Source organism: Cryptomeria japonica, chromosome 3 (assembly GCF_030272615.1).
Source record: "Cryptomeria japonica chromosome 3, Sugi_1.0, whole genome shotgun sequence".
NCBI classification, from domain to species: Eukaryota; Viridiplantae; Streptophyta; class Pinopsida; order Cupressales; family Cupressaceae; genus Cryptomeria; species Cryptomeria japonica.
The window spans coordinates 172,242,002-172,266,667 of record NC_081407.1 but is presented as its reverse complement, the minus strand read 5'-3'; the positions used below and the strand labels follow the sequence as shown (position 1 = coordinate 172,266,667).

At 35.0% G+C, this 24,666-nt stretch overlaps 1 protein-coding gene across 2 annotated transcripts; it reads left to right on the top strand.

Annotated features, from left to right (window-relative positions):
- Positions 1-9,484: 9,484 nt before the first annotated feature.
- LOC131029213 (PLASMODESMATA CALLOSE-BINDING PROTEIN 4) lies at positions 9,485-13,196 on the top strand. Of its 2 annotated transcripts, none has more exons than XM_057959625.2 (5): positions 9,485-9,613; positions 9,750-9,891; positions 10,736-11,299; positions 12,154-12,187; positions 12,318-13,196. In XM_057959625.2, exons 2-5 carry the CDS (start codon positions 9,828-9,830, stop codon positions 12,679-12,681), a joined length of 1,026 nt encoding a protein of 341 aa, XP_057815608.2. In that variant the 5' UTR covers positions 9,485-9,613; positions 9,750-9,827; the 3' UTR covers positions 12,682-13,196. The 2 variants fall into 2 exon arrangements, with proteins under 2 accessions (XP_057815608.2, XP_057815607.2); XM_057959624.2 differs by having other exon boundaries at positions 9,488-9,644.
- Positions 13,197-24,666: the final 11,470 nt, after the last annotated feature.

Here is a 24,666-nt window from a genome sequence, read left to right as displayed (position 1 = left end):
AGATCGGAAATTGAGATACTGAAAGCATGAAAGGGAGGGGATTCTATATATGTACCTAATTTTGAAAATTGAACAAAATTGACCTGGACCAGGGTGCCATGCCACTGTCCTGTTTCTGCAGACAAGAGGCTGCAACTGAAAGACTGCAAATCTGATGACCTAAAGCTGCAACCTGCTAAAAATCACTGAAAAGCAGAGGGACCATGGCACCACACCAATGTCCTGGGTAGGACCAGGATGCCACACCCCTGTTCCAGGTAGATTAGGGCAGATTTGATGATTCTGGGTGGTTCTTGTGCCTTTTGTTGAGCTGAAAGTGCCTCCGGGTACTTGCCTCTGCACCTGCAACTGAAAAGGGAAGGTTTGGGTGGCTATATGGTGTTTTTCCTTAGTCAAACCCCTATTTTGGTGATTTTCACCTCCACAAATAGCTGATAATGTACTGAAAATGTGCGTGCTAGAACCTTGTGTGTATGCAAGATCCTAAATGATAAGAAACTGGAGCTACCCTACGCATGAGAGTAAACCCTAAATGTAAATGTGAATGTAAATGATAATGATTCAAACCAAATATACTAAATGATCTAAATCATGAATGTAGATATGCAAACTGATGTAAAGAAGCTCATACAAAGACATGAAAATAACATGAAATCATTCCAATACCCAAGGGAGAGATACTGCCACTAGATCTCCTATTACTCTTTAATATCTTCAAGGCTCCTAATTGATGATGAATGCTTGATGAAATATTGTTGAATGTTGTTTAATGTTGTTGAATAATCCACACAGGCTTCTCTTTCACTACATAGAAGGCTGCTTATGCTCCAAAAACCTTCTCTTAGATTCTTAGAAAGATCCATCCATCCATTCAAATGAAGAAAGAGAGATCTTATGTATGAAGCCCTAGATCTTAATTTCAACTTAATTGTGCCTTTAAGACGACCTAGGAATTGAATTTACCACCAATCTTTTGGGGTTAAGCATTATAATATCATAGAATTGTGCTCCCAAAATTTTGAGAAAAAAGTCGAGGACCGTGGCGGGAACGCACATGGTCTGACCAAAATTTCACCAAATTTTAAGGGTCATTAGATATGATGATATTAGAGAGAATCCCAAAGTTACAGCTGATTTCGAGGTGTTTTGATATGTGAAATCGAGTCTTAAAGGTCGAAATAAGACATAATTAGGGTTTATGATTAAATGATTTATTTGAAAAATAAAAAGGGGCACACTTAGGGTAAAGGGCCCAATTTTATAAAGTGTGAAGTGATGAAATATGACTTTAGATTTAATTAATTAATTAATTAAATTCTTAAAGGGAAATTAGAGATGCAAGATGCAAGACACACTAAGGCGGGTGCTAACCTAAGTGTGAAATTGTACCACCCTAGTAAGGGTGTATAATTTATGACACTACAAAGACAACCACGATAGAATGAGAACCAAGAGGGGGAGGAGAGGACTGCTAGGCAATGAAAATAAAATAGACTACTCAAGCTATGCTCATGATTGAACACAACAAGGAGCAAGGGAAACCAAAGGAAAACCCCCTAGAACTAAAGAAATTGATCTTAAGGAAAGAACAAAGAAAAGGAGGAAAATACCACAAAAATGGATAAGTGCTAAGAGGGAAGATGGTGGTTTTTAAGGATGGATAACAAGGGAGACTAGGAACTCTTGATACTCAAAATCCACCCATCATGATGATTAAGGTTTGAGAGGCGATTGCTGATTTCTATAACATCTTTACATTTTATCTTGAAGAAGTTATTTTCTTTGAACAAGATTTGGATGTTTTGAAGACAAATGTGGTGTTCAGTGGAAGAGGAATGGTTGGCAAGGGTTGACTTGAGCACCCTCTGATGTTTGATGTTAGAATTATGTTCTTTGACTCTAGTGATAAAGGAGCTCCCTGTTTCACCTATATAGGGCATGCCACATGTATATAAAAATTTGTAAACACCAACATACTGAAAAATATCATTGGAGTCTTTGAGAGAGAGGATACTCTTTTTTAACTTGTAGAGGGGCTTGAAAGCACAACAAAGGCCTTTTTAAAGGACATTTGAAATCTTCTCGTAGATATCTTTGATATAGGGAAGGGATGCACTAGGGGGTTTTGTGGGAGGTGCAATCCCAGAGTTGGAAAGGAATTGAGCCTTAGCTTGGTTGAAAGCTCCAAAGATTTTCTTACTTGAGTACCCATTTAATTTGAAGACTTGGCATAGATATGATAGCTCTTGTTCTAAGTTGTACTCATCGCGAACTCAAAGGGCTCTTAGGGCTAGGGTTTTAAGGATCATTTGTTTTTGGCTAGGATGCCGATGGGAAGGAGAGTGGAGGTAGATATTGGTGTGAGTAGCCTTAAGAAACACCCACTGGCAAAGGGAAATGTTGGGTTTCTTAAAGTTAAAATGTCAATGAAAGGGAGTTGGCTATTAGATTCTATTTCGTTGGTGAATAAGATGCAAGGGGCTAAGCCATTAAAGCAAGATGTAATTCTTCCAACTTTTCAAGGCCATGTGGCCAACAAATGTTGGTATCATCCACATACCAAATCTACCACTTTGGCTTAAGAGGGAAGAAGTGCAAGTCCATATCCTTGGAATGCTCCATGTAAAGGTTGTCAATGACTAAATACAGAGGAGAACCCATGGCCACACCATCAACTTGCTCTTAAATAACACAATTGAAAGAGAATAAGGTGTATCTTAAGCACAACTCAACCTAAGTGGCAATGTCATCATTTGATTTGCACCTAACCATTTCTATAGAGATTGCAATGGGAAACTTGGTGAAAAGAGAGACTGCATTGAAACTCACCAAGAGGTTGTTGCTCTCTAACCTTTTTCCTTGACAAATTGGACAAAATGGTTAGAATTTGTGATGAAATAGTCTGAATTCCCCAAGAGAGGAGCTAATAATTTGGCTAGGAAACAATCTAGATTATAAGTTGAGGAACCTATGGTGTCAACAATGGATCTTAAAGGAACATTGATTTTGTAAATTTTAGGAATACTATAGATTCAGGAGTTGAATTCTTTGTTAGGAACATGACGCTTCTTGGTATCCTTATCAAAAGATGAGCTAGACACCACAAATTTGACTCTTTTGAGAATTTTGGCACATGGGTTACAAAGTAAGGTTTTATAGCTACAAGCATCAGAGAGGAGGTCAAACCTTTTTGAGAAATAGTCTTGCTTGTTTATAATGACAGTGGCATGACCTTTGTTAGCTTTGGAAAGGATAAGATCTTTGTTACTCAATAATGTATTAAGGACAAGAAGTTCTTCTATAGGAATGCTATATTTTGTTCTCCATTTCCATTGTGAATACTAAAATAAATCTATGCTTGCTTAATTCAATTACTAGGTAATGAAGAATTGCGTTGCTTACATGAAATGGCAAAAAGCAACAAATCTGCTTATCAATATATGCATCTTTCTGCTGTCCGCATAGGACTAGAAAAGAAATATAGGGATGGACTACCAGTAGTAGCTTTCCTAGCCCTAGCAGATGAACGCCATAAGCGCACTAGCGATGCGCTCTTAGGAGGAGTCATGAAAAGTTTAAGTCAGGGATCCTGCATGTTTGACTGCTACCCTAACTTTTTAGTCTCACTCAAAGATCCCCATCTGAATAAGGTTTTATCTTTTAAATTTGCAACCAACTATCTTCAGATGGAAACAGATTCAATCTCCCATGTAGTTCACTTCAGAGTCTACTACAGACTCTTCAACACTACTATGCCTTTCCTGCTTAAGCCAGTCATAGATGGACAACCCATAGGCGCAGGACGTAGTGTAACATGGAATACAGATTGCCGCGGATCAAAGATATCTGCCCCACAAGCAATCCACTGGAAGGATATCAAGTTACCAAACCAGTGGGCACTGGATCTCTTTACAAAAAGAACAAATCCAGATCCAGTAGAAATATCCACGTGACTATCCAAGATGAAGGCACATGCATTCAATTCTTTCCATTATAACTCTTTTATTTTATTTGCAAGTGTTATTCTCTAGGTTGTAAGGTAATGAATTGTTATACCTTGAAGATCTAGTAATTTTGTTTTTGATAAGATCACTCCATAGTTTCATAAGATTAAAAATAAACTTTGGTACCAAAATGATCCACAAATTCTCACAAAATTCAATTCAAGATTCACCGTGACATGTAACAAATTATGTTCTAGTATGTTTTTCTAAATCATTGGTAGTACTTTAGAGAATTGAAATTTCTCAAAAGAGAAGAGAGATATTGGAACAAATTATACTCTATTTTTTTAAATGATGTTGATGTTGTTTTGGAATGATTCTCCATTTTTCGTAAAATTGTATACCTTAGTTTGATGAATACCTTAAATTCTAAAGAGACACATAATACTTTACAAATCAATTTGATGTCAATTTTCATGAACCTAATTTGATATGTTGAACTAGTTTGGGATGAGTTAGAGAAATTTGACATAAAGTATTGATGTAGCCATAACCGGTAAAACCCTCAAAGAGAATCAACTGACTTATGCAACAAGAGAAACACAATGAAAGCAACAAGAAAACATAAGAAGGTTACATAAACATATCATATTAATGGCTTGTAACTTCCGACAATCATCCAACAATCATCTTATAATCATCAAAAAAACATTTGGCAATTAACCGGTTACATGTAGGCTATCAGCCAGATACATTCCAATTCGGGACTTTAAGAATCAACCATATCACAAAATGTGAATCTCAATCCGTATTCTCCATTCTACTTCTTCTACCCTTACAAATGATTATGTAACATCATATTTATACCCACCGGAACATATCCGGGTCGGCCTCATAAGATTATATTTACCAATGCAGGAAAATGAAACGTGTAATTAGGTCAACCCTAAGAATTAAACAAATATTTCTAGAAAATAACAACCAAGAGATGCGGTTCAACAGGAAGGTCGACCACACACTAAAGAACATCATACAAGACCCAAGATAGATCCACACACCAAGAATCACACCGGTTATGAAGGAAAACCAACCGGTAAGCACAAGAACTGTCTCGAAACCCATAAACAGTCAACCAGAAGCGATAATTGATCGGAAAAGAACCCAAATGAACTGAAAATATGGAATTAAGCACATGAGCCAACTTGGAAACCAAAAACAAGATCTGCCACAAAAAGAAAACAGGTACCGGTGCCAACTGGTAAGAACACAAAAAACTGCATAAAGAACTAAATGAGAACAAATTGAAAGGAAATATTTTTGATTGATGCAAGATTGCTCATCGACTGGGGATGCTCTTGCAACAGACAACCCAGGTAGAAAAAGATGTTCCATGAGAGGCAACTCATGAACATCTAAAAGGATTCAGAATAAAGACCCCATGCTCATTTTTGATCCAAACATCTTCTTTATCTGCCAACCTCTGCTTTATCTCCTCTGGTGCCTCAACCAACTTCTCTAACCTCTAACTCTCTCTGTTTCTCTTCCTTTGCTTCAGATCTGCACATTGTCTCTATTTATTGCCTTCTTTCTTCTACAACTCTGATTTGTTTCTGCCACAAGACTTCATTTGGTTTGTCACCATAAGCTCTCTATCATCCGGTTCCATCTATCTATCAAGCTCAACTGTCAGATCCTTCTGCAAAATCAAGTCACCCTCCGCTATAGGCTCTATAACCGGTTCTATCAGATCTTTCTTCAAACCTTCCAGTATAACCTCTGTAACCAGTTTTATCAGATCTTTCTTCAAACCCTCCAGTATAACCTCTGTAACTGGTTTCTTAGGACTCAGATTCCTCACCTCCTTCTCTTTCTCTTTCAAAAAAATCAATGTGAACTTATACCCATCCTTCTCAATAGTGACTAGGTTTCTTCTACAGTCATAAATAGCTCCTCTATCATACTGCCAAGGTTTTCCCAACAAGACATGACAAGCACTCATAGATACAACATCACGCAAAACGTCATCTCTGAAAGGCCCAATATTAAAATTCACCAAACATTGTTCCTTTATCTCCATCTTTTGATCATCTTGTAACCAACTCACCTCATAAGGACAAGGATGGTCAAGCCTCTTCAATCGAAGCTTCACAACCATCTCCTCATATACCAAATTGTCAGTACTTCCACTATCTACAATAACCTTGCAACACTTACCACTTGATTTACACACAGTCCGGAAAAGACTCTTCCTCTGAGTAGATTCGGTATCCTTTCTCTTGAACATAAGGGATTCTCCTTGCTTCGGGGCACAGTCAGATCCGGTACCATCACCTTCCGGTTCTTCATTTGCCACACAAATTCTTGCCATTCTCTGCTTACATTCATAGAATCTATGTCCGGTTTCTCCACACTTGTAACATTTGCCAGGAAATTCTCTACCGGTACTGCTACTACCTTTCCTCTATGTCTTCTGCTCTAGTTTTGTACTCCACTTAGGTTTTGATTCATCTTCCTCAATTGGTTTTTGCTTCTCTGCACTCATTGGTCCCTTGAATTTCTCCTTCCCTCTATTTTTGTTGTCTTCTCCTCATCTTCTCCTCAACATTCAAAGCATACTGGTAAGCTTCTTCAACTGTGGAAACCTTCAACATACTCATCTCATCTTGAATGTTAAAACAAGTCCATTGATGTACCTTGCCACCTTTTCTTTGTCCATCTCTCTATGTACAGATCTAATCACCACCTTATAGAATTCCTCAATACATTCCTTCATAGTCATGTTTCTCCGTTTGAGGTTTTGCAACTTCTTGAACAATTCCAATTCATAGTCTCCTGGTATGAACTTGGCCTTCAATCTTGCAACCATTTGTCTCCACCGGGTGATCTTCAATTCACCATTCTTTACTTTGTCTTTCTGAAATTCTTTCCACCACAAGGCAACATGCCCTTTCAACTTGGTCAGTGCCAACCAGACTCTTTGCGGGTCCTTGACATCCTCAAATTCGAAGTAGTCCTCTAGCTCTCCGATCCAATCGATTAGATCCTTCGGGTTCAGAGTTTTGAAAAAGTTGGAAGCTTCAACTTTATGAACTTTACTCACTTGCGCCACTTCTCTCAGGAATCTTTCCTCTCTTTCATCTTCTGGTCCTTCATCTTTCTCAAGCTCTTCACCGACTTCCTCATATTCATCCTTAGAATCAGGGTTGCTCCACAAACCAACCAAAGCGTTTTGGATTTCGTTCCTCACTTCATTCTTGAAGTCTTCCATCATCTGCTCTACCCTCTGGGGGTTTGTCCTTCTCAGTGACATCTCCTCTTCCACTCCGGTGAACTTCCTCAACTCGACGATTTGACTGTCGGTTTCAATTGCCCCCCCTTGGTGATCAATTGAACACACACACAACCTGCCTCCAATCGAAGATCTGTCCACCCAAAGGAATGACTCAATGTTCGCAAACAATTCTTCCACCAGCCAGTCTATAACTAGCTTTTATACCACTTGATGTAGCCATAACCGGTAAAACCCTCAAAGAGAATCAATAAGCTTAATGCAGCAAGAGCAACACAACGAAAGCAACAAGAAAATATAAGAAAATTACATAAACAAATCATATTAATGCCTTAGAAATTTCGACAATCATCCGACAATCATTCAACAATCATCATATAATCATCAAAGAACATCCGACAATTAACCGGGTACACGTAGGCTATCAGCCAGATACATTCCAATCCGGGACTCTAAGAATCAACCAATTCACAAAATGCGAATCTCAATCCCTATTCTCCATTCTACTTCTTTTGCCCTTGCAAATGATTACATAACATCATATTTATACCCACCGAAACATATCTGGGTCGGCCTCATAAGATTACATTTACCAATGCAGGAAAATGAAACGTGTAATTAGGGCGACCCTAAGAATTAAATAAATCTTTTTCGGAAAATAACAAACAAGAGATGTGGTTCAACAGGAAGGTCGGCCATACGCCAAAGAACATCAGACAAGACCCAAGATAGATCCACACACTAAGAATCGTGCCGGTTATGGAGGAAAACCAATCGGTAAGCACAAGAACTGTCTCAGAACCCAGAAACAGTCAACCGGAAGCGATAACTGATCGGAAAAGAACCCAAATGAACTGAAAAATATGGAATTAAGCACACGAACCAACCTGGAAACCGAAAACAAGATCTGCCACGAAAAGAAAGCAACTATCGTTGCCAACCGGTAAGAACACATAAAACTGCATAAAGAACTAAACAAGAAAAAACTGAAAGGAAATATTTTTTGTTGATGCAAGATTGCTCATCGACCGGGGATGCTCCTACATCAATTACTCTCCTAGAACTTGTTTGCCTTTGGTTACTTGATATCTAAGAAGTGAAGGTGGTGTTTGGAGACACCATCAAGGAACTTGTCAGCTCAATTGACGAATGAGTTAACTTAAATCAAACCTCTTGGTGGAGCAAATTATAAGTGTCGAGAAAGATCATAGACAACTTTCAAAGACATATAATTGGCTTGTAAGATGATGCAATTTTATTTTTTAATTACCCTTTATACTTAAAGTTAAGTTTACCATGAATGCCTTTAAATACCATGACATATCGACATGTTGCATGGAAAACATGTTAGGTCGGCTCACAATGATCAATGAAAAGAGAGGAGAATTTTGGAATTTGAGTTCGATAACTTGATGTTCAAGGTCCTCAAGAATGACTTGGGTCAATTTCATTCCCTAAAAAATGACAAGAAGGGATGGAAAGACAAATTACAAGGTAAGAAAAGAATAATCAAGATGAAAAAATAATAATTAATGCAAATAAAAATAAAATATAGATAAATATGTATAAGATTATAAATCGAATCTAACACAAAAATATTTCACTTGTCTCTTTATTATTATTAATTTTCTTCATTTCTAATTTTACACTTTGTGTGATACTTTTCATCATCATCATCATCATCATCATCATCTTTATTATTATTATTATATAAAAACATTCTCATTAAAACCAACACAATATCAAATAAAAATAACATAACCATTCTAGAATCATCATCTCGACAGTTATATTACTTATTTAAACAAATATTTAATATAAAGAATAATATAACCTAATAATATAGTTTAATAAAATCTCCTAAAACAATCCAAAAGTGTGATGCCAAAAACTGAGAAGACAAACTTCTTACATCTAACGGTCCTGGTTAGAAACTTGTTTAAATCAATGGAGCATATGCGTAGCCTCGAGCAGAGCATTTGGTTGGAAGAATTATTTAAGCACTTCCCTGCTCATGAATATCTAAGGCAAGGTTTTTTAAGGCAAGGTTTTTTAAGGCAAGTCTAAATCTTTTTATGTAAAAAATCTTATATGTCCTCCAATCGACAGGTGCCTGTTGTCCGGTCAGGTCGACAGGCTAATAAAGACACTTGATACGACGTACATGCACACTCTTCACTGACATGCTAAGAGCTAACAGTCGGTGCAAACGGCTTTATAATCCTCCCGGGTACACATTCCCACTATTATTGCACACTCCTGTACGTTAAATGTTTTGTCTAGTGCTCCCTCTTTCCAGCTGGACTGAATATCGAGGAGGAGTATGTATGGATTAATGCTATCCCCATGACCCAAGTTTCTGTCAATTCCCCAGATTCTTGTTCGTTTTCAATTCCCTCTCCACAAAGCAAGTAATAATTAATGATAAATTTGTGGCCTACTTGGGTTTGTCCTTTTATGTGCTCAGGGGTACATTTATAGATCATTTGTTGAAGTGGGTCTTGTTGTTTGTTAAGGTTATTGGGATTTTAAAGGAGTAGAATAGCGAGCAGGAGGTCAAGATCAGATTTTTGTTTGGGGGAAGGAAGTTTTTGATGAAGATGACAATGGAGCTGAGATTTGTCTTTGTGCTGCTGCTACTTTCTGTTTATGGCTCAGGTGAGTGATTTCTCTTTTCTTTCTTTTTGCCCATCTAGTTCAGGTTTGGATGAGATCAATGGGGTTTCTGGGTGTTTTTGTTTTGATTTCAGTGGATTGTGTTGCAAGAACAGGTGTAGGAAAACAAAAACCTAACTGTAGGGATGTATTTTCCTTTGTTGTCAACTGTGGGACCTTTGCTCTAAGGACTTGAATATGGTTATTAGTTTGTCTTGTTCTTGTCATTTCATTTTAGAGATTCTTCTGCTTAGATGATCGTCAGGAGGCCTTGTCAGTCTCATGGCTCTTGTAAGTTTGTGAGTAAACTTTTAGTTTCTGATTCTCCAAGGTTGAGCATGGTCTGTATCCATTCTCCCTGTAACTCTTATGTCAAGCTCAGGAGAAGTTGTTAGGATTTTGCTTAACTGTACTAATCTACTAATCATATTCTGTAAATGTAAACTTCTACTGGGCAATGGAACTTGTTGGAACCTTTGAGAGATGTCTGTTACCATTATTAGCCAAGGTTGAGCATAGTGTGTATCCATTACTCCTGTACCTGTTATGTCACTTAAGCTCAGGGGAAGTTGTTAGGATTATGCTCGTCTGTACCAATCTATTGCATATACTGTAAATGTGAGCTCCTACCAGGCAATGGAACTTATTGGAACCTTTGAGTGGTCACTGTTACTGTTATGTTCTTACCTTCTAGAGTTGATGATTCTTTTGTCTTTGGCAGACCTTTTTTTAGTCATGTTGTCTTGAAGCTTCTACAGGAAAAAAAATCTGCACCTGTATTACTTGTCTTATATTGTGGGAATGGGCTTATAACTGATGGGTTGAGTTGCTTTGGTTTGTTTATCAGGACTTGGTGATGGGCGTGGGAAATACGTGGGTGAGCAGAATGGTTCAAAGCACTTGGGCTTAGCGAAGAGAAAGCTCTCCGAAAAGAAAACTAGCTCAAACAGCACAGCCAAACCCACTGATTTTGGGGTGGGCACTCCAACACCTCCTACTTATGTAAATCCCATTACGACACCCACAACACCCACTATCACCCCAACCACGCCTACAACTCCTGTTACCACACCAACAACCCCTGTCACGACTCCTACAACTCCTGTGACAACCCCCACAACCCCTGTTACAACCCCTACAACCCCTGTTACAAGCCCTGCTTTGGCAGGGCAGAGCTGGTGTGTGGCAAAGACCAATGTTGCAGACAAATCATTGCAGACTGCTTTGGACTATGCCTGTGGACTAGGAGGTGCTGACTGTAAAGCAATCGTAAAGGGAGGTCAATGCTTTGATCCAAACACAGTTGCAGCTCATGCTTCCTATGCTTTCAACAGTTACTATCAGAAGAACAACATGGCATCTGGAACCTGTGATTTTGGCGGCAATGCAATCATCACTCAGACCAATCCCAGTAAGTAAAATGTCTTCCGACTGCCTGCTTTTATTTTCCACATGAGCTGAATGGATCTCTGTAGAAAGTAGAAACTATAAATATTCTTGTAGGTGGAATTTTGTTGAGAGGCCAAACAAGGTATGGGTATTACAGAAAGGCATTAAAGTAGAGGGAATGGTCATCCAGGGGGACTAGAAAAGCGTGACTCTGAATCAGGGCTGTATGTATGTAGCTGTGAATTCATATCTACAGTGGCAATAAATGTCTAAATTTTGCACATCTGTTACATCTTGCAATCTGTTAAGGACATTGATCAACAAACAAATGATTTGTGTTGTATATGAGCCCAAGAAGGTCACGAGTTCTAATCTTGCTGCTATCGAAGACGAACCCTAGGTGATGCAAGACAACTTCCTTTTTTGCACGTTGCGGAGCAATTCTCAGACAATTTTCAAGCTCAAATATTATGATTGATTCTTACTAGTCTCGCGTTTGATTTAGATGACACTTTTGTAAGAAGTGAAATCTCGTAAGGAATACCGTCTAGGTCTGGTTCAACTTTCCTGCCACTGTGTTCCTGATTTCTTGTGGCGGTGAAATGGGCATGAGCTTTTATTTGCTTTCTACAAAGTAAATCTTTTTTGCATTCCTGCAAATCGTTTTGAGTTGGAGGTTGAAATCAGAATAATGTATATCTCATTTATTTGTTAGTTGGGTAGTTTTGTATGGGCCCTGGGGTAACAGAAATCTGGATGTTGTTTAGAACTGTAAAAGAAAGTAGAATCTAATCAAACACTTATCTTCTTTCAATGTTATCAAGACTTTTGACTAGTTTATCTTAATAATGTGTATCTTGTATCCTGTGATTACAGGTTATGGCACTTGCGTTTACACCACAGGCTCAAGGTATGCAGTTAATAATGTGGAGACCCCTTTATAATGTAGTTGATACTTATGCTTTTAGGATGTATTCCATTCTTTATTTTCTATCATTTGGAAAAAAAAGTCTATCAACACCACTATGAGTTCTTTGCAGCACTGGTACTCCTACAACCCCTACAACTCCTGTGACGACTCCAACAACTCCTGTGACGACTCCAACAACTCCTGTGACAACTCCGACGACCCCGACCCCTGTTACGACTCCGACAACTCCTGTTACAACTCCAACGACACCTGTTACAACTCCAACAACGCCTACTACTACCCCAGTGTACAATTCCAGCAGTCCTGTTGGTGGTATTACAACTCCAACCGGTGGCATCACTGGAATCCCCACCAGTTTGGGACCATCCAGTTCATTCAACACTACATCATACAGTGGCACTTCATCATCATTTACATATCTGGGTTCATCACTTACTCTCCTCATGGGTGTAGGTGTGGCTGTAATACTGTAATCAGTTCAAAATAGTTTACCCACTGCTTGTCCACTATATAAAGTGATAGGACTTTAATCCAACATCTTGTCATTGATTACCGGTGCTACATTTGCTAGTACATCATGGTATAATGATGCTGCAGACAGAAAATGGTCATCATAGTACTCCAGAAAGCTTTTTGGTTTTGTCTAACAGCTGCACATGATTTGGATGGGATGATTTTGGGATGGGCATGCCATTTAGGTCTGTCTATTCTTTCTCAGAGACATTAGGGAGCATATTGTTCCAAGCTTTTCTTTTGTACAATCAATGCTTGTGTAGTAGGATCTTTCTATTTCTGCCCTTGTAAGAACTTTATATTTAACAAGCAAGAACTATCAGCAATGCAGATCATCAATTGAGAGGATTTGGTAACTTAGCATGTTATCAGCTTCTTTATCTAGGTGCTACTACATTCTATTGTATTAGATGTTATAAGACTAGTATGTATAAAGCAGAGTTCAGAGATGGTCATGCCCATCTAACTTCTTTTAGCATTAAGTATTTAATGTATGAATGAGAACTTTTTCAAGAAAAAATGACTGCCAAACATGCCCCACATATTGACTTTGTTTACAGCAGTATCATGGATTTTGTTTAAGTTGTTTATTTAGTATATCATGGATTTTGTTTAAGTTGTTTACAGTAGTATATCATGGATTTTGTTTAAGTTGTTTACAGTATCATGGATTTTGTTTCAAGTGGGTTATCTGTTTTCTCTTTTTTGTACAAGTGGTGGATTGGTAAAGCATCATGGATTTTGTTTAAGTGGGTTTATTTTTCTCCTTTTTTAGGAGTAGTGGTGGGTTGGCAAAAGAATTCTTCTCAGTTTTATTAGCAGCAAACCATTTGGTCCACCAGTCCTTCCGCACGGAGCACTGGGCACTTTTAAGCATGGGAGAGAATGAAGCCATTCCCTATGATGTGATTGGTGGGCTAACTGTAGTTTCTTTCAGAATTTTATGTTCTTTTGGGCATTTGTTTCATTGGATTCTTCTTTAGAATTCTACCTGTCACATTTGCACAATATAAATTGTCACTGAAAGCGGGCACGGATCACGGAATGCCAATTCACACTAAACAAATAAACAGGGATATTTGTAATGTGGGTGTTATGAAAAAGTTCAAAATATTCCTGAACTAGTCCTTATCTCTTAAGCCCAGCTGCGCATTGTCTTTGTCTACTTTAAAATCTACCAGTCAAATTTGCCCACTAAAAATTTTCACTGAATGTGCCCCTGATCACATGATGGCTTTATAATCCGAGAGTAAAATCTTCACACAACAAAAACAAATGGAACTGGAAATTAAATTCATCAATTTACCACAGTTCATGATGTTTGTTGCTTTTTTTTGGATTCACCCTCTAATTATTTTTGTATTAACGGATCACATACTAATTATTTTTGTATTAACGGATCATATATTATAATTATTTTTGTCGCAGCGGATCACACTGCATGATCTATGATTAGAATGTAACTAATTACACTGTGGTTCATCATCAAAATAAAAAGTACAATAAATAAATTATACATAAAAATCTCATGCTACAGAATCAGAAAATTGCCATGGGTTAATTATCAGATAGTAAATTTTCCTGAACTCTCAAGTTTTATCTCATGCTCCGCTGGTCTATCATAAGAAATTCCCGAAAGCAAGAAAGGACAAATAAATAAGAGTCGTAAATATTGAATACACCATACCAGGATTCCGTAAATTGGGCAAAAGTTTGTTGACACTTTTGACTCCCATCTCAAATATTTATTAATGGAATATGATGTGTTATATTCTTTTGCCCAGATTGCTTTTTAGCCGTGGACGGAAGGTCGGTAGCAGCAGCATTTCCCATAAAGCATTGTTAAAAAAATGGTGATAGTGATTTGTCACATGTTCATGTCTAACAAGTATTCATTGAAAGAGAAAGCATTTGGACTGGACCATTAAAAAACTGTATATTTTATATTGTATTAGGATTTTTTATTTTTTTTAATTGTTAAGAAGGATAAATAAAATTTATATTTTGATTATAACATAAAGGTTTTCAGAGAGTCATAGTTATTAATATAATTAATAGACTAATCTAAGGGAGCTAAAAATATGTATCAAATTAACAAAACAAAATTATTGATGTTTCAAAAACAAAAAAAACTTTCAAGATGGGTCAAAATGATAATAAGTTTGATCACGATGAAGCAATTGGAGCACCACTCCACCTCATTCACGACATCATGTTTAATGGTATTATTGTTACAAGTTCACTTAACACTAGTGAGTGTATCATCCACCATATTCCATTTTCTATGAGATATGGATAAAAGAAATGGAAGGAAATCATCCATCATATTCCATTTTCTAGGAGATGTGGATAAAAGAAATGGAAGCAAAATTAAAAAGTAGATGCATAATTTGTTCAATCATATGAACAAAAGAAATGGAAACAAAATTACTGAGTCTTAGCCAAAGAGGTTATAGCCTAGAGGCGTGTGCTCCTCTATGCTCCTTTATTGGGTTGCTAAAACTACTTTGTGAAGGCCTTCATTGAGTTGGCGTGCTTGGGGACTTCATGCCCTTGTTGGGCTATTGTGCTCACAAGTGTGAACCTTCATAAAAAAAAGTTAAAAGAGTTAAAATACACAATTTATTCAACTATTGAAACCAATTGTCAAGAAAGATTATTAGAGGTCCCTTCTTTTGAAACAGGTTAAACTTTTTTCATCTCAATTGACAAGCATTAGTCACAAGGAGGAGAAAAGCACATATTAAGATTTCAATTTATTCACATTAAGTTATGGTATTTTTCATTAATTTGTGGTGGAGGAAATTTAATACATCCTTTGGATATAATTTCTTTTTTATATTGAACAAAGCTAAAGAGAATACAATAAAAAATTAAATAGCCGTCCAAAGAATATCCACCAACTCACCATACAAAAGTGTATATATATATACACACTTTTTTCTTACATATTGTTTAATATGTTTGTTGTTTCACATATCAATCTGGTTGTATACAAATATGTATTTTTATACATATATTCTTAAGAGTATGTTTATATATATATATATATATATATATATATTTTATATTTTTGTGGATAAATGTTTAGGCATACATATTTGTATTAATGCTTTGGCTTGTAGGCTTGCCCCTTTTTTTCTTATTTTGTGTTTCTCTTCTTTTCATTTGTCCTTAGTTTTTCTTTTTTCCTTCTTTTTTTATTTTTTATTTATTTTTATCTTTATTGGATTTTTATTTATATTTTCTCTTATTTTAGTTTTACTTTTTTATTATTTACTTTTCTTTTTACTTCTCTCATTCTTTTCTTTTTGTTCTTTCTTGTCTTCTCCTTTGGATTTTCATTGATTTATTTATTATTATTTTTCCTTTCTTGTCTCTGTGCCAACCCACCCTCTCCTTTCTCTTTATATTTTACCCTAGTCTGCAATCTGCTATCTTTTATCTCCTTGCATTCTCATTTATCCCGATGATGGATCACTGAATGTGATCTGAAGCGTTGATGATAAAAATCCTACACAATCAAATCCAAAAGCTCTTTCTTTATAGCTAACTTTTAGTTATTTAGACAACCATCTTATGAAATTAAAATAACATTGAGCAACACTCTTCTAGTCTGTAATTGATTTTTTTATTTAGTAAGTTTGAAGATGTTATTTATTTATTTGTCTAAGAATTATTATATAAATTTTATTATTTTTTGAATACATTAATTTTTTTGATATTTTTGAACTATATCTATTATTCAAAGGTTCAAATTTCAACTCTACTGATATTTTGTTGTTACTTGAATAACATTGAACATTATTACAGTCATTGTAATAATACTTTCATATTGTAAAATGATAAGATAAATTAACATGAAAAATTAATTATGTCTTAAATAGAATCTTTTTCTATAATATTACATTGTTGATTTTTAAATATTGTTGAATACTTACTGTAGTCACACAAATCTGTCCATTTTAATTAAATGAATATTTCGTATTTATTTGATTAAAAATCCATTAAGCCATCAGTTAATTAAATAAATATTTAATTCATTCATCTCCAAACATTCTTCTATTAATTAAATAAATTATTCAATTTATTTTAATTAATTCATTAAGCCAAATACAAATCAATTAAATAAATAAAATCTATTTATTTAATTAAATCCCCCTATTCCTCTTTTAAATAAATTAAATAAAACATTTATTTAAATCATTATCCCCCCCACTTGCATTTTCCTACAAATGCAACTTGCACACATTTATTGGAATAAATGAATTTTTATTTTAAATAAAATCCTATTTTTCCTCACCCACCAAATCCACTTGCAAAATCTAATCCCCTTCTAGATTCTTCTAACCCCTTCCTAATTAGCCTAATCCATCCTCTAAACTTTGTCACATCTCTAAGCAAAGGGAAGTCACTTCTCAAAACCTCAAAGTCTTTGATAACCATTAAAGGCTTCAAGTCTTCAACCACTAAATGGCTCAAAGTCTTTGATAACTTTTAAAGGCTTTCAACCTTCAACCACTTAATCCCCAAAGTCTCCAAAAACCATTAATGGTTAATTCAAACCTTCCCACATGGTTAAAACATTTGTTTTGACTCAACCTCTATCCAACCCAAAGGTCTCATCAGGCCATTAATGCTTTGACCATGATTATCTCTTAAACATTTGCACAAAGGTTTATCCTTGGATTAACTCTTAATCCAGTGGGTAAGCTTAATTTAGACTTGACCCTTAGCCTTTAGATAACCATGAGGTCTTCTCAGGCCTTTAATGCCTCCAACCTCTTTTCTCAACCCAACCCTATGTTGACACTTGTCACCATTTTATTGGTGCCAATTGTGCACATGGATCCCCAACTTTCAAGCTTGACCCTTAATTAAACCCTTCAATCCTGGCCATCCATTGCTCCATTTTTCCTATAAATAGAGCCCATTCCTTCATAATCCAGATCCTGAAAACTTGTATGCATTTAAGCTATAGGCATTTTAAGAGAGCATTTTAGCATAATTAACTCATATCTTGTTATTTTGGTTAAAATATATCATTTTAGCATCAATAGATTAGTATTAGCTTTTCATTTCACATTTAGAGCTATACTACAATCTCAATCCTCCATAAGCATCCATAGTGCAAAAAGCTGCTGAGAGCTACACTATTTTGGAATTTGGAGAGGAGAGGAACAAGGGAGAAGGAGCTAAGGCCATGCTAAGAGGCAGTTGGAGATGCCTCATAATCTTTGTCTCGTTTATTAGATACATTAGCATGCTTTTAGTGTCTCTCTTGGTATGCCTTTTTAGATTAGTTTTTGATTGACTAACACTAACGGTTTCGTGTCTTTTTGTGTTGTTGATCATTTACTAACCTTGTGCCATTTTGCAAGGCATCACTTACACTATAATTATGCACTTAATGTGCAAAAATTAATTTACACTTATTAAAATAATGCATGTTCCTAAGTTACTTTTACCCATGAACCAAGGTTAATGACACATTTCACAGTATTGAACCATTTTTCAATTTATGCCAGGGCCATTTTAATCTTCTTTGTATTGGATGTTTCTAAAGAGACCTAAAGTATTGGGAAAAAAATGCTGATAGTGATTAGTTATATGTTCATAAATAATAAGGTATTGATTAAAAGTGAAAGCTTCTTGAGAGAAAAAAAATACAATAATTTGTTTTGTTTTAAGATTATTGAAGGAATCGGGTAACCATCCATTGAGGTTTATAATTTGTTCACATTAAGTTTTTACATTATTTTGTAAGAATATTAATCTATTTAATGCTTAAAATTTATTTGGCTATTTTTAACAATACTATTATAGTTTATAATCATTTTTCTTAATAATTTTGAAATTGTAGTTTATCTATTTCTATTGGTTTATTTCACGAATAGTCAAAGCACAAATGATATCATTATTTAATTTCATTACATTTTCAATACATAAAATTTCAACTATATTGATAATGTGTCTTATTCAATCATTAATTTGAGACTCAAATTTCAACTCTATTAATAGTTTGTTATTTGAAAGATGTTGAATAGTATTGCACCCATCATATTAGTCCTTTCATATTGTAAGGTGACAGGTTATATTAATATGAAAATAAATTATACTTTTAATGAAATTCTCTTCAATAAATTTACCTTATTTATTTTTTAAATATTGAATTTTTAAATTTTCTTTTAAATTATTGATTTTTTGAAAAATATATTTATATTAAATATAATTATGTACTAAATATATTTTTAATAATATGATTTGCAAAATTGATTCACTTATAGAATTAGTGCGTTATTATCTAATATAATTTTATTGCTTTGGTGTAAAAATGACTAAAATTTAAGTCATCTAGAATTAATCTCTCAATTACTACAAATAATGTACTACTTATGTAATTTACTAGCCATTTTTACTAGAATTCCAATTAAGAAACCAAACATAATGTGATAAAAATACTCTCCAATGACTTCAATTTGAAACTTGATTTAAATTCACAACTAAACATATTCTTACAACTCTATTATCTAATTAAAAAGTATTACATATGTTATTTTTATTCTCACTAAATATACAAATTGGGGGAAGCATACCATTATAGCTATTTTCATGCATCTATAGATTCCAAACGATATATTAGCAATTGATGATTTTTTTTTGGTTGTCTCTCTACTTGCGACTTAACTACTTACAATTATTGTTCTAGCTTTTGGGTAGTAACAATACACGCTGTGGGACCCGTTATGCGTGCGAGGATAAAAAAGTACATTTCAAAGTGTCGCTTGATACCTGCTTAAAGATGACCCAATAAGCATGCACTTAAAATTGGCAATAGTTATGCACAAATGCTTCGTGCGTCATGCATACCGATAATGGTGCATAAATGAACCAATTGTTATCCAAAAATGCTAAAAAATAGGCGGCTATTAGAACATATGAAATTTGTTAATGAACTTTTAGTTATCAGTTTTTTGATTTCTTAAAATTAATAATTGAAAAATTAAGTATACAAAAATTAAATGGTTATTGAAACATAGAAGATGATTAATACTCTTCTTTCCTAACCAATGACACAAATTAGAAACAATAAATTATTTATTTTAGATCATAAAATCTAATCTAAAAAAAATTAACCACAACCTTACTTAGACTCTCTATAACTTTTATTAATAAAATCTTGGACTTTATATGTTTTTATTGCAAACATTTACACCCGATTCACTTCCCCATGCGTTTCCTTGTCCCGAGAGACGTGATGTGATTTGTTGCAAGAGATCAGATTAGCAGCCATCTCGAAACGTCTCGATCTGGGCCAACCGTGCAGAGTTTTTGACACGTGCCGGTTGCACTAAAGATAAAAGGGGCTCCTCCCTTCAACCTGCTTTAACTAAAAGATCTCTCCACTAAGCAATAAGCAAACGGGTAAAAAGAGAGCACCTTTGCTTTCTTAGCCTGTAAGGAATCTGCCTTTTGTGTACCCTACAATGAAATGCCCTTTACTCAAAGCTATGCATAAACAAGACTAATTCTGTTCTGCTTTGTTGTACTCTTTTGCTCTTTTATTTCTATGACTTTCTCCTTTAAACTGCTATTATTCCATATACCTAGAGTGTTACAAGCATATTCACATATAAATTGTTGTAAGCATGCCAATATGAACAGTAATCTGTAATGTTTAAAGTTTAACCTAATATGAAAAAGTTTGGAATGTGGTTGAGTATGGAAGAGGTTATCGTTCACGTTTCATTATTGAAACATGATAATTAAAAGTCTAGTAGAAAATCATGTAGTGGGTCAATAATCGTCTATTTGTATACCTAGTAGTTAAGGAAAAAAATATTAATTAGAGAAGTCACGTAGCTTTATTTGTACCCATAGCACATGATTATTGAATCATTTGTGTGTAAGTGTTGGATATGTTGTACAAATTTGTGATGGTCAAACCCTTAGGGTGTACCAAGACATCAATAGCCCTCATACATTATAAATAAATTATAATGGATGAGCTTCGTGCATCCTAGGGTTGCATAGCCATTTCCATAAGCGCTTAAGTCAAACAAAAAAAACATTTGTCAAAATCCGATGTTTCATTTTGAAGTTTAGGGTGCACAAAGTTAGTTATAACTACTACACATACCCTTCCCATAGTTACAATAGTTTAGATTCTTGTTATTTCTAGATTAAATCATATAAACATTTTTTCATCAACGTTTTGGATCTATGATCTATCATCACGACAAGCTCCTAGAGAAGAGAATTAAAATCTAAGGTCTTGTGTCGCCTCCTTCCATTCATCTATTTAGTCTTTCCAAGTATGCTAATCATTTCAATTCTCTTCTTTAACAACTCATCTTGATTATAGATCATGAATTATGCTCAAAATATTGATATGATTTAATTTATAATTAAAAAATTATTATGAACTATTAAAAAATCATAACTTCAATAGTTATAATTTTGTGAATAGCATCTAAAATGAATTAATAAAACTTTATAATTAATAAATTTGACTGGAAACTTTATAATTAAATTCTCATATTAATATTATAAACATCCACACAATTGCAGATTCTCCCTATTAAAAAATGGGTGATGACCAAAAGTGACAGTTCAATCTTTTGGCAAAAGAACTGAAAATGGGCTTTTAATTTAAATAAAGCTAAATACCTCCTTTACATACTTTTTCGACAAATTTATATGTATATTAGGTTATGGTGGAGTGAGCATTAATGGCACATCATTCTTTGTAAGCAAATTCTATATCATAAAAGGCAAATCGATCACGTTATCGATGGCCTCAAAGTAGCCGACGTAGGTGTCCAAAAAATTAGTCTCAAAGATCTTTTTGACATGTGAACTTTGAACTTGGACTAATAATTTATTGAGTTATATATAATATTGTCATAGGATGATTTTTCATTTTTAGAATGATTTCTCTGTTGGATGATATTTTAATGGACTTCCAATAATTCAAAGATGATTATAAAGATGATTATGCATTTTTCATGAGTCATGAGTGTAATTCAAAGATGATTATGCATTTTTCATGAGTCATGAGTGTAATTCAAAGATGATTATGCATTTTTCATGAGTCACGAGTCATGAGTCATGAGTGTAATTCAAAGATGATTATGCATTTTTCATGAGTCACGAGTGTTGAGACATGGATCAACTAGGACTCGAACCTAAGACCTTTCATACGTTGTTGGAGTGCTCTACCATTGAGCTACTGGCCCCTCTTGGACCAGTCCATCGTCGGTCCGGGTGTGCCTTATTTCCAACACCAACACCCCCACTTAAGCCACACCTCTCGTGTGTTTGGGGCTCCTAGCCTCGACCTGGCTCTGATACCATGTTGAGACATGGATCAGCTAGGACTCAAACCTAGGACCTTCCATACGCTGCTGGAGTGCTCTACCGCTTAACTACTGGCCCCTCTTGAATCAGTCCATCGTTGGTCCGAATGTGGCTTATTTCCAACATGTTATCGATGGCCTCAAAGTAACCGACATAAGTGTCTAAAAAATTAGTCTCAAGATCTTTTGAACATGTGAATTTTGAACTTGAACTAATAATTTATTGAGTTATTATATTGTCATAAGATGATTTTTCATTTTTAAAGTGATTTCTCTGTTGAATGATATTTTAATAGACCTCCAATAATTCAAAGATGATTAAGCATTTTCCATGAGCCATGAGTCACGAGAATTGACCTTTTGAAAACTTTGTAACGTGCTCATGATCTACTAAATTATTGAGTAGGTGGTGGTATGTCAGAGTATATGATCATTATTTTCAATTTGAAAACTTCTACATTTATGCTTTATAGCCGCTTAAAGTTTTACGATGTATTTGTCAAGATTATAATGTATCAGATTGTAATGTCTTTATCTGGTCCTACGTGGAATTTCCTTTTTGCTTTTATCTTGCATTCCCATTATCTTTCTCATCTGCTTGGTAGTGAAAGTCCACCAAGCTACATTAATTACTTAGTACATGTATAGTACTAATATTTATACTCTTCCTATGATTTCTAGTATTTATACGGTCTGTACTTCCTTTATGTCCTTATCGTTGATTGGACTGCCATGCAAGACATTGTGTCTGTAATAATTGGTTGCATGGACGTGCCAGCGATCACGTCGTGTCTCTTAATCGTTTGGAATGGCAAGCAGTCATAAGAATCTCCGTTGTATTAGATGTGTGTTTGTGGGGGGAAGAGAATTTGGTGATAAAAATAATACAATAGAATCGTGATGAATTAATGTGATTTTTGTTGTTTCTGGATTAGTTTGTGTATAATTTTTTGTATCAATGTTTCGGATCACATTCTATGATCTATCATCAGAATATAGTCATTCCCACGTAATATGGTCATTGTCATGTATAAGAGTTCATTCTACACCAATCATTCTTCAGGTTGGGATGGGAATGGGTAATTTGGAAGTATCACATTAAGCACACTATTGAGGTCTTTACGAATAGTGGAGGCTTCAAATATTGATAGAAAAACCAATCATTCTTCGAGTTAGGGTGGGAATGGGTAATTTAGAAGTATCACATTATGCACACTATTGAGGTCTTTACGAATAGTGGAGGCTTCAAATATTGATACAAAAACCAATCATTCTTCGAGTTGGGGTGGGAATGGGTAATTTAGATGTATCACATTATGCACACCATTTAGTGAGGTCTTCACAAGTAGTTGCGGTTTCAAATATTGATATGTGCAAATGAATTAAATCATTCTTCCTTTTTGTTTTATTTTTGATGGAAGTTTTTATATGGAATTCTCTTTGCAATTTGTTGGTATTGGAGTACAAGTCTAGTTGATAACTCTGACTTCAAATCATTCTTCCTTTTTATTTTTATTTTGATGGAGAGTTCTATATCAAATTCTTTTTGCAATTTGTTTGTATTGGAGTCCAAGTCTACTTGATAACTCTTTGGCTAAGAGTCAAGGGACAAGCTAGTCTCACATGCTCTAGGGGTCGACTTCTCATGTGGCTCATGGGTCCCATTTTCATCTTTTGTCTTTTATTTTGTTTTCCACTGCGCTCCCTTAACTCTTTACAATTAGTCACTAAAATGGTTAATCATTATTTAAATTGATATTTGTAATATGGCCAAATCCAATTTTTCACATTTATTGTTAGTAAGATTATGACAATTAAGTTTGAAATTCAATTTTGAATCTACATCTCTTGCACAATTCGATAAAAGTAATAGTAGCAAAATAATTTGGAATGAGTATTGTAGCTGCGATGGGGAAGTAATTCATTGCTTGTGACATGACACTCCAAAATACATTAGGATCCACAAAACACCAAGTGATGGCCCCTTCATGTAGGATCAAATCTATTAACATTCTCTAAATATTGAACATTAAGATTAAGTTTTTGATTGAAGTACTGATTTGAAGGGGCTCAAACCCTTCTACAACAAGAAAGATAAGCATAAAGCACAACAAGAAACCAATGTACAACCAAGAGTCCAACAACAATAACACTACAAAAGACAGGACATTACAAAACATTATAGATTACCAATCTAAGGACAAGGTGGTTTTCAATAAATTGTTTCAATGTTTTAGCTTAACCACAATACAATGATTCTTCTCCCCTCAAGTTCTTTTCTTGGGACAAGGAAAATTCAAGACCACAAGTAGATCCCTCGTTCAACCCCAAAGCTTTAATCCTACAATCTACAACAAATTTGTCCCTGTTAACTTCCTTCTTTCCCTCCTTAATGGTTGTAATGAACACCTCAATACTAGTGGGTATATGTTCCCCTTTCCTTCATAAAAAATGGTATTTCTTATTGCTCGAGCAAGTAGTAGTAGCATGACATACTTTACCACAAGATTGACATATAATTGGAGAGCCTAAAACCATTTTCTACACCCACTCACCATATTTGGAAGATAAGGTAAATCAAGTAGG